Below are 14,906 nucleotides of genomic sequence, written 5' to 3' on the forward strand. Positions count from 1 at the left end.
CTGAGTTCTGAAGAAAGACGAAGAGCTAAGCCTGTAGAGAGTGGCAATCTGAGGGCAGTTTGCAACTACTTGAGAGGTGTGGACACCAAAAGGGGAAGAGGATTTCACTAATGGAACAAGTATGCATACTGGGATACATAGGAATGAAAATGTAGGCAGATTATCTTGGGGAAACTACAATGCCACCACACACCAGTCTGGGCAATAGTCTATTACAGGCATCAGGAGAAGCTCAATGGCTTGAGTGTTAAGATTAGACCAAGCACTCGAAGAACTAGCTTTCTTTGGCAGAAACTGACTGGATGGGCTCATGTTTCTTTCTCAGACTTCCGTGACTTAAGGGCTTCCGCAGCTCACCAGAGAGAGCAGCAGCAGCAGCCCTGGGGGAAAGGAGGAGAATGTTGCCAGACTCACAGAGGTTTCTGGAACCCACAGGGCAGGACAGGCAGCTATCACCCAGGAGCACCTGGAATCTGTATTTTATTCGTTCCATTCTATACAAGTTCTTATCTATTATATTAGATAAAGGCAGGCGGTAGGGAAGAGGCCACTAGGTCACTGATGCTGTGTGTGGTGATATCTGCATAGCATGAGGAGTTAGGTGCAGAGCGTTTAGCTTTGGGACTAGATTAGTAACAACGAGCTGCTGTTCTCTTCCCCACGAGGACCAGTCATTTGCGCTTGTCTACTGCAGCCATCCAGGTAAAACAGCTCATTCTCTCGGGGTCTTTTCCAAAGCTCACTTCTGTCAATAGGACAGCAGCTTTCTAGGAGCTCTGGATGGGACCAGGGCTGTGACTCTTTGGGCAGAAGTTGGACAAAGGTGCTTTCTACTAAACCCAGGAAGCCAAAGAGAAACAACATTTCGCCGAAGTGTATCATAGTCCAGGACAAACACTGAATTCAGACAGAGGACAGTGCACACTGCATGAAAGACCAGAATAAACATCAGGTGCAGAATTATATTTACCTGTAACAAATACTCCTTACATAAAGCATACATACAAAACCACCAGCATAAAAAGCAAGGCAAAGATCATCACAACGTAAAACAGACACTTCAAACATGCAAAGTCCCCGTTTTTCATTTATGAAACGACTGGATCTTTGGGAGCTTGGTTGGCTTCATAGTCCAGCCAAAAGCTTTGAATGAAAAGGGAGAGAGACATGTCTTTTCCTGGTAGACGGAGGGTCTGATGTGCTTAAGAATCACTCCGGGCCCGTCTGGGACGAAGCACCAAATAGCTCGCTCACTGGCTAAACTGAAAGCTACAATTAACACAGTTAATACCAGAATTAAGTCAAGCCTCCCAATGAATAAAGTATAAAAAAATACTGCAGCTGATCTGTCTTTTATAGATTTCATTATACAATTGTTTCAAAAATACGGTTTTATTTTCACAAATCTTCAATGACGGTTAAACTTCATTTCTTTCCAAACAGTGAATATATAAAAAGGCACTAAGAACTCAAACTACATAAAGACTCTGGATAAATGCTCTCATCCCCCCGTTTCTGAAGAACGGATGGATTTAGCATTGTACCGCTGTTTTGTGCTGTTAAAAAAAAATCTGGACTCCAATGCACAAATCCTGCAGGAATATTTAACAGGCATCCACAAGAGGCCTGCATCCAATGGAACGGTTAAAAGCATGTTGTTAGCATGGGTTTCCTGCCCCACGCCTATCCATTGAGGAAGACCAACTGTGTCCCCTTTAACAGCAGTGCTCTCCAACACAACACTAACTAAGAAGCTACAACCCCTCGCTCCCCCATGGCATAGGAAAGATTGGGTTACACATAGCTGAAACTCGCAATGATGCCAATTTAACCAGAAGAAAGGCAAAAGGTGAATTTGTTAACCTGAAAAGAAACCAGAACATTTAATTTCAACCTCCAAGTTCATGCACCTTCTGGCATCTTACTTCTTTAATTGCGAGGATATGAATTTTTGTTTTGCCCAGTTGATCATCTCAGACATTCGGAGAGTCATGCATAGAACTTGGTGGCTTTACATATGGGCTGCTGTATTGTTCCACCCGGTCATGGGCCTGCCGGCTAGTTACTAGCCAAACGGGGGAAACAAAGCTGCCTGATCAATTTAAGAACTCATTCAGAACATGCATATTTTTTTCAGTTAACACGTCTTTGGCGTCAGCAGGTCTGGAGGCTCTGCCGTTAAGGTGCCAACACAGGAAGCATCAACAGGTGAGCACTGGGGAAATCCCAACTTACGGCATCATGGTATTGAACTAAAATAAATGCACTGTAGGCGGATTAATGGAGAAATGCAGTCAGTCATTCAGCTCAGGCAAACGGTCTCCCACCTGCTCCCTCCCTGGGGCACGTCACACTCGCTGTGCCCCAAAATGAACCCCAGACAGACGTGCCCCATTTAGTGCAACTCTCCTCATGAGACCCCACATCACAGAAAGCCTCTACAGGAAGCCAGTCAATGATGCAAGGCTCCCCCACCCCCCTCCACAGGGTAGCATGTCAGTGCCACAGCAGAGAGGACTAAGCCACTCCAAAGAGACCTTCAGTGAGAACTTACGTGGCATTATAGACACACCGGGGAAGAGTTTAATCCCATGTAACTCCATCTGCTCCACAGGAGAGCTTCCACCAGGCCAGCGACAGCTGAAATTGGATAGAGCAGTGTCTCTCGATCAAGAACCAAAGTCAACAATGCCTGGAGGATGTCCTGCCTAGTCAGAAGATGGTGGCAAGCAAGACAGTATTGACGCAGGAGAATGTGCTAGGCACAGAGCAGCCTGCATGGGATATAAAAATCTCTCCCCCACACTTCATAGAGGTCACATTAGAAGCTTGTCATGGGGCCAGAGGCTCTTCAGGAAGTATCAGGGCCTAACTTAACCATGATGACCCTGTGGGAAACACCTGGGAGCCTGAGGTGATCCAGGTGGGCCCCTTTAGCTAATTAGAAATGGAGCAGCTGTCTTAGGAGGAGACTACTAGAACAGGAAGTCACCCAGGGAGGGGAAATGCTCTCTCTAGAGAAGACCTGCAGCTGATGCAGTCTGGATGAACCCACAAGAGGCAGACTAGGCCTCCCTGGGAATAAGCCCTGAACAAGCACTTAGAGTTGACAGTGAGAGTCCCAAGAGAACTGTCAGAGTCCCAGGAGAAGGGACACCATGGGGAGCTCCTGTCAGGAAGCTCCCAGAAGAGAGCTGGTGTTTGCCTCAAGAGCAGAGAGGCCTGCAGTTTGAGCCTGGCTCCTGGGAAGGGAGTAGTAAGGGGAAGAGCATGTTGACCAGGAGACATACACCCCACAGAGGGAGCAAGCAGAGACTGAAGCCCAGCATGGACAGGGTGAAGCAGCTGAGTCAGGGAAGGCCAGGGGGGCTGCTGGCAGTTTGCTGATGAGCAGAGGCAAAAAGACAATGGCAATTCTGGTAAGGAGGAAATGGAGACCTGGGACTATTTCTTGACATAAGTTATTGGTTATTAATGAATAAAGCTACCCCTGAATAAGGGGTTATTGACGGCAAAGTGAGTCAGGACTGATTGATATAGCCAAAAGGGGAAACTGAGGCCTGGCTCTTGAGCCTGTGACAAAGCTATACACATTTCTTGATATTTCAGTTAGCTTAGAATGTAAAAGCATCACATTTGAATGAAATATCCTAAATCTTGGAAACTAGTACAAAAATTGAGGGGAATTATGAATCCATGGAGTAACTCCACTGGACAATAAAGTTACACCAGGGATAAGATTGACCCAGTTAAAATGTTTCCCCAATAGAACAGTTTGGAAAATCCAACACCAAGACATAGGCTGCGCAGAGCAAGAGAAGCCTGCTTTCCGGTAGTTTGGGAGCATGCTGTGGGACTTGCCAGATGTCCAGGAATTCATCTAACAGGACACAGCAGCCTCCGGCTTCCATTCATTTGTCCTATGCATTTAAATTTGCAGGATGCTACTTTAACTGTCCCAAATTTGGGGCATCCCAACATGCTGTCCTGGCTTCACTTCAATACGCAAAGCTGCTGCGTCATGGCCTGATGATGGTCATGGACTGATGTAACTATGCATCAAGCCACAGATGTCATGCTGCAATTTTATCGTGCCGGATAGATATCACTGCAGTCTTGGTCACCTGACCGTTTTACCGTCTGCAGAGGAAGCATCTCTCTGCTGCAAGATCTCATGTCAATTCCCCTTTAGGGCAGTACCTTTCCGATGATTTTCAACATTTTCAAAAATCAGAAGTTTGACTCCTGAAGAAGTGGCAAGATTTTCAAGAGAGCTGTGCACTCCGCAGTCCAAGAGGAGGTCAATGGGAAATTTTGGTGCCCAGTATTCCTGAAAGTGCAGCCCCCTTGTTAGGTGCCTACCGAATATATGGATTTAACTTTAGGCTCCTGGGTTTGAAAGCCTGACTCTTAAGTTGGTGGCAACCGTAAGAATGATCCATGTAGAAAGTAATCACGTCACGGTCATCTTAGGGCTTCTGTACAGAAAACTAGAATAGAAAGAATAGAAAGGTTCTCTTCTTCTGTACAGAAAACTAGCCTGAGGTAAGCCAGCAATGGCTTCTACTTAGTCCCAATTGCATAAGAAGAGCCTTGGAAACGGAGAGAAGACAGAGGTGAGAGAGTGTTTTAGACTTAATACTGTTCTGTAAGATAAAACAAGCAGGGCTTTAAGGGTGTAGCAACAAGACAATTTCTTCCCCGCACCTAAACTCAAGGGTACAACCATACTAAGCAGCCTAGGTGTAGCATGTTTTCTTGACATCGTCTGCCTCTCAAAATTATACATGGCGTCAATACTGTATTTGAACTCAGTTCTTGGACAGACAATTCAGCCAGAAATTGCAATTTCCTATCCATTTCTTTCCCAGAAAAACACAATCGTAAAAGAGGGGGGCGGAAGCACCAGAATAAAGGCTTTCAGCATAAAAGAGAAGGAGCGCGGCCTGAGGGGAAAGCGCACCAACACCGGGAAGACAGTGTGGTGCTATGCGAACAGCTCTTTCCAACACGCCTTTCTCCTCGGCATCCGTGTGTGTACGTGCGTGTGTGCTGGGGAGAGCGGGGCTGACAGACAAGCGGTGGTCGTATTCCAAGGACAGCCAAGCTTTGAGAGGCTGGCGGGCAGCACTGCTCACGAACCAGGAGCCCAAGAGCTGCAGCTGCCGCACACAAGATTTCCATCATTTTTGTAGCCAAATAAAAATTGCACACAATGGATCTGACATGTTCTTCGGTGACTGTAATGTTCCTGTTGGTTAGACACTCCCCAGCAATACAAACCGGCTGTTGAGGAGTTCAGTCCTCCCCTTGTCGGTCACAGGGCTCCAGGGCACCCATGCTGTAATGTATTCCGAGTGCCAAGGGCAGCAGAAACCAAGTAATTGAAGGCAGCCAGCTTAGGGAGCGGCAATGTGCTTCCTGCTCCAACTCCCCTATTTAAAACAGGCTGTGCTTTGTGAGGGGATGTCTACACTGCGCTTAAAAACCCGCAGCTGGCCCGTGCCAGCTGACTCAGGCTGCAGGGCTCTTAACTGCAGCGTAGACATCTGGGCTTGGGCTGGAGCCTGGGCTCTAGGACCCTGTGAGGGGGAAGTGTCCCAGAACTCTCTGAGCCTGACCATCTGCACTGCAACTAAACAGCCCCGCAGCCCGAGACCCACGAGCCCAAGTCAGGCAACATGGGGCAGCCATGGGTGTCTAATTGCAGCATAGGCATAGTGGGAGTGTTTGCAGGAGACAGGTGATTGAATCTGCTCAAATGCAAAGCTAACATGTGGGGAGTGGGGGAAACCCCACTGGAGATGCACTAGAAAGCAGTAATGCCCAGAGACATGGGGCTGCTAGTGGACAGCAATTTAGATAGGCAATGTGCAGAATGCCCCTGAGCAGGGAGATCTTAGTGCCCCTGCCAGCAGGCTCTGGGAAGGCTGTCCGTAAGAGACTGCAGGGCCACACGGGGGGGGAGGGGGTGGTGGTGTGTAGATGGGGCAATTTGCCCCAGGCCCCAACGAGAGTTTTCGACCACACTTCGGGGGCGGGGGGTTCTTCATTGCTGCTGAACACACCCGGAGTGAAGGACCCGCCGCTGCTTCTTCCGCTCCGGGTCTTCGGTGGCAATTCTGCGGCAGGGGTCCTTGCGCTCCATGTCTTCGGCGAAGTGCCCCGAAGACCCAGAGCGGAAGAACCCCCGCCGCTGAAGACCCCAGGCCCCCTGAATCCTCCGGGCGGCCTTGAGAGACTGAATCCAGTTCTGGGGCACTGCAGAGCCAGAAACATGGTCAACAAGTAGGACATAAGTGAGAGAAGAGCAGAGAAATGATTCCAGTGCTGGAGTGACTGGTATACAGGGGGAAAAATAAGAGTAACTAGCTTGGCTAGATGAATAGCGCTTGGGGAAGGCAGGTGTGATAACTGTCTATGAGTAATGGAGAGACAGAAACATGGAGTTGGAGGAATAGTTTAAGGTGTTTTTGGAAGGAGTAATGGGAACCAAATGGGGGAAAGGGGGGAAATTAGCTGAATCAGGGAACACTTTCTAATGGTGGGGAGAAGTGTCTTGGGAGTGCTGGAACAATAACTGATATCACTGGGGAGATCACTGAAAACTGGACTAGACAAAATCATCAAAATGTACTTTAGGGAACAACACTACATTGGATGGGCATGCTGATTGAGAAAGGTTTCCATCTAGTTTCTAGGGTCATGACCTTTTAGAGCCAAAGGCTTGTTTTGCAGGAAGAGCTGCATGTATTTATCACAGGGGCAGAAAGCAAAATAACCTCGGTGGTGCTTGACTGTCTCTTTCCATGCTGAGGCCAGACATCTGGGGAACTTCAGTAGCAAAAAACTCCCACCAACGCATTCGTGGTTTATGCACTGCCGAAGGGGTTTTTTAAAAAAGAGTAAGCAAGCATAAGGTATGTAAGGAATCCCTACAAGATACCATCCTTGAGGATACTTTGGCGTGGTCTCCTAGGAGAGGAAGCTGCTCATATTCTCCAAGCACAATTCTGTTCTTACCAAAAGTTCCCTTCATTCAGCCACTGCTTTTTGTCGATTCCCTATTAGTCACTCCAGCTTCACTGGACAGTACTATTCTATCTCAGAAAAAATGAAATTTTGAACCATCCATATTTCAATGTGAACCATGGATGGCTTTTCCTTTGGGTTTTTGGTTTTAAAATGGTCATCCTAGGGTCCTATCTTTTGATTTCACCAACATTGAGGTAAAAGGAATGACTAAGAATATTATCTAAGAATAAAAATGAACTATCATCTATGGGCATTTTTCCTTATACCAGGCAGTGGCGGTTACTGAAAATGTAAAGAATTCCAGTGATGTTTCAGGCCTACAGCACTGTAGGTAAGGAGGACTGCACACTGCAACCAGGTGAAATTAACTGATGTCTTGAAGAGGAAAAGATCCCTCAGCCAGGTCAATTTATGACTGTGCCACAGGGTCCTGTATTGAACACAGAAAAATAGACTTTGGATCTCTCTTGTTTCAGGGGCAGAACACGTGGGAACAGAATGCCAGCTCTGATTGATGTCCTATTCTTGACAAACTAACATGCCCAGCCACCAGTACAGAATTTTAATTTACTTTAAATTATATCAAAAGAGTGAAGAAAGAAACCCCTGGAGTCCATGAACAAATAGGGTTTTGCTACTGAAAGGGCTGAAGTATCAACCAATATGTTCCTTTGAAGGTCAGTTATAGCGGCCAGTATAGATATTATGGCATGGAATACAGATACAAAAAATAAGTGTATTTATAATTGCCTGTATAATATATACAACCTGTACATTATATATCTATACATCCATCCCCTGCTAATTTCATAGAAAGTTTACTGTATCAGTTTAACTTGTTACCATCTCACCCTTCAAGGGTGACCAAAATCCACTCCCCACGCAAATAGCTACGGATGTTAAACTCAGCCTGGCTGAGAATTTCCTGGTTATTGTAACCTTAAAGGGGAAATTCTAAGCAATAGAATAAATTTACTGTCACTTCCTGTCTGAATTCACCGCCATCTTTTGGGGTCAATCCTGCTAGATGCTCAGAGCCCTGAACTCCCTAAAGTGTCTGTCCTGCAAGAGGTGCCCACGCACCTTGCAGGGTCAGATGCTACGGGTGCTGGGGAGGTATATATGCACCATGGCGCCCTCTGGGGAGGAGCAGGAAACTTGTCACGTCTACTTGTGCTGGACTGGAATTGAGATCGGGTTTTACTGAGTGAACAGTTGTGCTTGTGAAGATTAAGGAGCTAGCAGCACTGGAAACGTGAATCCACCTAGCCCCAGGCCAGAGAGCTCACAGAGCCACAACAGGAGCTCTCACCACACACACACACACACACACACACACACGCACGCACAGTAGCCCAACCGATGACTTTGCTAGAGGTAAAAATGTGGTGCCATCTCCTATTTCCCTCAGGCCCTAGGCTTTTCCTGAGCAAAGACTGCCAGCCACGCTGAATGGCAGGGTTGGTTTTAGACCTAGACTGTCCACCAGGACAGCACTAAATGTGCCAACACTCATGCCCCACTCTGCACTATGGGCTGAATTTGAACCAGAGTGCTAGAGGCGAAAGGCCAAGGTTACCCACGCCAACCAACTCCCCTCCTGCAAGGGGACAGCCCAGAGGTCACATTGGCAGAGTTCCCTCTGTGACCAATGAAGAAGAGCCCACACTGGACTTCGCTACAAAACAATCATGTCAGTATCGCAGCAGACAGCCTTCAGGTTCGGATTAGAAATGTTTCGACAACACCAACAATAGGTTTAAATTATTCACATTGTGGTAAACTTCATTTTTTTTTTTTTTTTAAAAAGTCTGAGTTACAATAGGAATATCATGTGCAAAACTGTAAACCCGCCATCGGGTCCCAGTGAGCTGTTACTGCTCAATGCAAATTTCTTGCCCCAGCTTCGTTGCATCGCTCCAGAGCGACGACAGCAAAGAAAACACAAAACCAAAGAGTTCTATGAAGTCAGAGGAAGGGACTCTGGTTCCATCACCCAACCCGGGATCCTCTTTCACAGCACGCTCACCTGCACGAAGACACACACATGCCTTCACAGTAAGAGGGCACCAGCCGACATCACAAAATGGGCACCAGTGAAGCCATTGACATTGGGGGAAAAATAATCAAATCCCGATTCATCCTTGGAGCCTCTTTCAGACTGGAAGGTCAGGGAGACAGCAGCAAATGTTGCTGCACTCGCTACATGGGGGTGAAAGAGAGCAATAAAGCCCCTTTGAAAGGAGCTGTCTTCTCATCCTCCCTCCCGCAGCTGTGTCTCATGACGAATCCTGATCCATGCTGCATCCAAGAGCTTCAATGTCGTTGCTTATGTCAGAGATCATTCGGTCCCACTCATCTCCCTCGGAAGGGGCAGACTGGTCATCCGAACTCCCTGCAGCTCCATTCCCGTTGGTCGTTGAATTGGAGGTAGTGCTCAGAGTCCGTCTGTACCTCCCGAAACTGTCTGTGATAATTCCCCGGCCATCCTTCACCCCGATGGTTTCTAGGAAGTTCTCAAAGTGTTGGCTGTCCTTTTCAGGAATGAATGGTCTAAGGCCTTCCCCAGAAAATAAACAAGGAGGAAAAATTAGTCATTCAATACATTTAGAATGACAACGTTACACTGATCAAGACTATATTTGCGACGTTCTTATCAGTGAGCGCTTTGCCCACGTAAAGGCTTCAGGGTTTGGTTGTAGGACACCATGAAAGTCAAGATGCAGCAACTCAACTCATCCCGTCTCCTCTCCCCCAATAGCTGAGGCTCAAGTAGCAGAGTTTTGTGTTTTAACTAAAACTCAAGTCACCCAAACTGCTAGTGACTGTGTGTGACGGTGTCACATCACCTCCTGCGCTACAGCTTCCCCATCGCTGCCTTACTTCACAAAACAGGCGGCGACACTTAATTAGCTCATGTTCGTAAAGCACAAGGAGATCCTCAGACTCAAGGGACCAGAGGAATGTAGAGAACTACGGAGTGAAAAAAAAGTCAAGAGCAACTGCTCTATCTATGAGACAATGTGCCCCCAAGCTCACGCTCTTCCGTTCTCCAGGCACAGTCTGCAGGAGAAGGCTCCCCTTTCAGTGCTGCTATCTCCAGCAGGTTCAGAGAGAGGTACTCCAGCACCCATTACTTCCACCTTTGCCCCCAGGGAGCTGTTAACCATCTCTCCCAGCCTGACCTCCAGGATTTGGGGTATCCAGTCCAAAAGGGAGCAGCTCTGACCCCTTGCCAGCTGAAGAACGCTTAACAGCATACCCCTGTTTATTGTTGAGACTGTAGAGTGCCCTCCCCAAAGAGCTTACAATCTAGTTTGAAACCGGACACAAGCAAATAAATGCGAGACACAGGAGGGAGGAGGAGAACGCTAAGGAGAGTTGACAGACAAGGTGAGCGGGGTGGTATCTTTTACTGGACCGACTTCTGTTGGTGAAAGAGACAGAAGTTGGTCCGATAAAAAGATATTACCCCACCAACCAGGTCTGTCTAATATCCTGGGACCAACACTGTAAACTAATGAGATCATGAAGTTACATGCTGTAGGCTCATTCAGGGGCATCTTAATTGTTTTAAAGCAAAAATCAATGGTTTGTGACTGCCATGCAGCCTCTCCATCACAGTTGATTTTTTGGTGGGTCTTCCAACATGAGCTCATGGCAATATATTCCTTCTATATAAAAGAAGGTCCCACCCTTTGACAGGGTTCAGGATTGAGTCCAACCATGACTCCATCCTAAGAGCACTTCTACAACCACAGCTAGAGGTCCTGAGACAAACAGGAACCAAAAGGCTGTTTAAAAGAGGATACAGAAAGCCAAGATCCCCCAAATCACGAGTCCAACAGCCCAATTCATCACTGATTCAGAGGCAGTCCCAGTGGCTCCAGCGGAGCTGCAATGGGGTAGAAGTCAGCACTGAACCAGGTCCATGCATTTTAAGACTATTTCCAAAGCAGTTTCCCCAGCCAGGACCAGAGTTTGGGGTTGTTTATTTTATGGACAAGAGTTAACAGCATCACCAACAGCCTGATCAGTGTGGGGAATGCTCTGCTGTAGGCACTGGTGAAAGCAAATCTTGCAAGGAGGAACATATTGATGAACTCCTGGGTCCTGGCAGGAGAAACCCCATTTTGTTCACCTCAGGGTCACGATCCTGCAGCAAACCTCCCAAGGGGCACACTCAGGTCCTTAAGGCATCTCTGTAATTTGCAAGACTACTTGTGGATCCTGTGGAATGATTACAGGTCTCTCTGAGTTTGGTCTCTCACTGTTGGAGGGGAATCTGGCAGGTTACACAGAGAACAGTGGGAGGAGGGAGACAGACCTACTCATCACATGCAGCCTCCCTAACCCCTCCAAAAAACTGCAATTTACAGTTAAAAGCAAACAGCTCTGGCAGCCTCAGTGGCTGTTCGTGCTTCTGAAGACTATTCACAGGGAAGAGATTTCACATTTTAGATGATTATGGTTAGGAGCAGAGATGTTATTCTACCTCTGTATTTGGCACTGGCGCGACTGCGGCTGGAACACAGTGTCCAGATCTGGTGTCCACAATTCAAGAAGGATGTTGATAAATTGGCGAGGGGTCAGAGAAGAGACACGGGAATGATTAAAGGATTGGAAAACTTGCCTTATAGTGTTAGACTCAAAGAGCTCAAGCTATTTAGCTTCACAAGGAGAAGGTTGAGCGGTGACTTGATCACAGTCTGTAAGTATCTACATGGGGAACAAATATTTAATAATAGGCTCTTCAATCTAGCAGAGAAAGTTATAACAGTCCAATGGCTGGAAACTGAAGCTAGTCAAATTCACACCAGAAATAAAGCATAAGTTTTTCACGGCAAGAGTAATTAACCATTGGAACATTTTACCAAAGGTCATGGTAGATTCACCATCACTGATCAGACTGGATGTATTTCTAAAAGCTCTGCTCTAGGAATTATTGTGGGGAAGTTCTCTGGCCTGTGTTCTACAGAACGTCAGACTAGATGATGACAGTGATCCCTTCTGGCCTTGGAATCTATTAATGATCCTGCATTGATCCTTTTGGTAGAATCTGACTGTCAAGGCTAGGATCAAGAATCATACCCAAACTTCTCATGAAGAATTAAGAACATAAGAAGAGCCATACTGGGACACACCAATGGGCCACCTAGCCCGATATCCTGTCTTCTGACAGTGGCCAGTATCAGAAGCTTCAGAGGGGATGAACAGAACAGGCAATTATCGAGTGATCCATCCCCTGTCATCCAGTCCCAACCTCTGGCAGTCAGAGATTTAGGGACATTCAGAGCATGGGGTTACATCCCTGGCCATGCTAATAGCCACCGATGGACCCATCTGCCATGAACTTATCTAATTCTGTTTTCAACCCATTTGTACACAACATTCTCTGACAACGAGTTCCACAGGTTGACTGTGCATTGTGTGACGTACTTCCTTTTGTTTGTTTTCAACCTGCTGCCCATTAATTTCATTGGGTGACCTTTCGTTCTTGTATTACCTGAAGGGATAAATAACACTTCCCTATTCGCTTTTCCACGCTAGTTGTGATGTGATATATCCACCCCACCCCCCCCCCGTCTCTTTTCTAAGCTGAACAGTCCCAGTCTTATTAATCTCTCCTCCGATGGAAGCTGTTCCATACCCCTAAAATCATTTTTGTTGCCCTTCTTTGCACTTTGTCCAATTCTAATATATCTCATTTCTCACCATAGCAGCAGGTATATGGCACGACACGGTAGGGCTTCACCTAAAATATCTCCTCCTTAACACTTTGTTAGGCTTAGGGTTTAACTACCTTACTTCCATCTATTAACATAATCAATTATTATTCAACTATCTTTAATAAATATCTAATTTATGGAGCTAATTATATCCAAACCGTAGGAAGCTTTTTGTTCTTCTTCACTTTGGCAGAGCAGCAACACGCAGTAGAGCGGTCTGATTTCCGGATGGTTTTTGCATCAGCCTTGGCATGCACTGCCACGGAATACTTGCCCGTCTCCCAAACTATTAATGTTTTCCTTGTAGTTCTCAGTGAGGCAGCATTGCACACAGGAGACAACATGGGCTCCCTTTGGTGGCCAGGAGAACACATGTGCATTCCCATGGATGTGGAAGGAACACAAAGAGTGGAGATAAAGCCCAAAAGCCCAAAGGATTGCTCAGCACTGAGACACATTGTGCAGCTTTACAGATCTTAATACGTTAACAGCATCAACATGCAGATTAAAGCACATCGAGGAAAAGGTTCAGAGCTGCTTCTAGGAACATATGTCACCATTCACTTCCCTATTCCATGAGTGGGGCTGTGGTCTTGCAGTGGGACTACAATAAAGCGACAGGCTTCCCACCAGGAGCCAAAGCATCTCTGCCTGCAAGACTGAGGCCACAGATGTCATTTTAAAGCAATAGAAATCAAGACTTTCAGAGGTGCTATGCTATATGTTAGGAATGTGGGTTGTTTCTCTTTTAATAGCTCGTTTAATCCAGGTAAAATTAAACTCGTTCTAAAAACAGAACTTTCCTTACAAGTCCCAGTGTTCAGTGGGAGCAGAGTCCAATGGTGCATTGTTCAAATGGCAGGGTGGCAGCTTCCTGTCTGATTGTTAATTATTCTTTAAAGCACTTCTTTGTAAGTATTAGTATATAGGCTTGTTTGCCTGCCTGAGATAGAATTTTGGGTTTGACGTTTTGATACTCTTGTATCTTATACTAATAAGTGTGAAGAACAATGAACAAAGACGGTGTGTTGCATTTCCCACAACCAGATGGGGCTTTGAGTACAATGAGAAAAGATAAGGGATACAGCTAGAGTGTTACTGGGCATGGTGGGAATGTAATATATGAGCACACACTTGAAGACTGCCTCAACTCCTTATCTTTCTGTCTGTGTGAGGAGAACCAGGGGAGAGGGTGAAGGGAAAGCCCTCTAACAGTAATTAGATGTAGGGATTAGAACCTTCTGCCGCTGAAGGGTTCATTTAAACTAAGTCTGTTTAACAGAGCAGATAAAGGTCCTGCCTCCTAGCTCTGAGCAAAAGAGCCCAGCCCTGATCCTTTTGAAGTCAATGGGTACAGCAGCAGGCCTGTTGAGTTCCAGTCCTACTGGTGTTGTACCTTGTTGCAAGGCTCTTCCCCCCCAACCCTGCTGTCATACCACAGGAAGGATGATCCAGTGGGCGGGGCAGTAGCCTAGGGCTTTGGTGATGTAGGTTCTATTCCCTGCTCTGACACAGACTTCTTCAATGACTGTGGGCAAGCCACTTAGGCCCAGATCCTCAAAGGTATTTAGGTGCCAAACTCCCATTGATTTAAACATGAGTCAGAGGCCTAAATACCAGTGAGGATCTGGCCTTTAGCATCTCTGTTCTCAGTTCCCCGCCTGAACAACAGGGGGTAGTAGCACTGCCCTGCCTCACAGAGGGATGTGAGGGTAAGTATGTTAAACATTACAAGGCCCAGACACGATGGTCATGCAGGCCATACAAGTACCTCAGGTAGATCGATCATTACATTTTCAACACAGGGCTCAGTCCTGCAGTCCATTCTCATTTTAGTCCCACTGATATTCATTAACCCATAAGGGGATATTATACCCTCTTCAGCAGCTGGGCTATTTTGAACCAACCCACAGACCACCTCTGGCAATATGCTCCTAGACTGTCTGGAACTCCTCAGGAATCTTTATGCAACATTCAAGGAACTGAGTGGAATATATAGTGGCCTGCCAGTCCCCACCCACTTCCATTTTCATTGGTGCTAGGTATTCATAACAGCTCTAGTCATTTGTAATCATGTGGATAGAGTAATTCTTGCCATTTTTTTGGTGCAAAGAAAAGACAGACTTTGAAAACAAAGACAGA

At 46.5% G+C, this 14,906-nt stretch overlaps 1 protein-coding gene across 5 annotated transcripts in view; it reads right to left on the reverse strand.

Moving 5' to 3' along the window:
- Nucleotides 1–932: 932 nt before the first annotated feature.
- CCM2 (CCM2 scaffold protein) overlaps nt 933–14,906 on the reverse strand; it is a 90,373-nt gene continuing 76,399 nt past the window's right edge. For 4 of the 5 annotated variants that reach the window (XM_073334891.1, XM_073334890.1, XM_073334893.1 and 1 more), the window contains exon 10: nt 933–9,595. In XM_073334891.1, the coding sequence (XP_073190992.1) occupies nt 9,315–9,595 (281 nt within the window). In that variant the 3' untranslated portion in view covers nt 933–9,314. Of the gene's footprint in view, nt 9,596–11,668; nt 11,755–14,906 lie in introns of all 5 variants that reach the window. The other variant, XR_012157670.1, reaches the window with a different exon arrangement.

The sequence above is a fragment of the Lepidochelys kempii genome, chromosome 2 (assembly GCF_965140265.1).
Source record: "Lepidochelys kempii isolate rLepKem1 chromosome 2, rLepKem1.hap2, whole genome shotgun sequence".
NCBI lineage: Eukaryota > Metazoa > Chordata > Testudines > Cheloniidae > Lepidochelys > Lepidochelys kempii.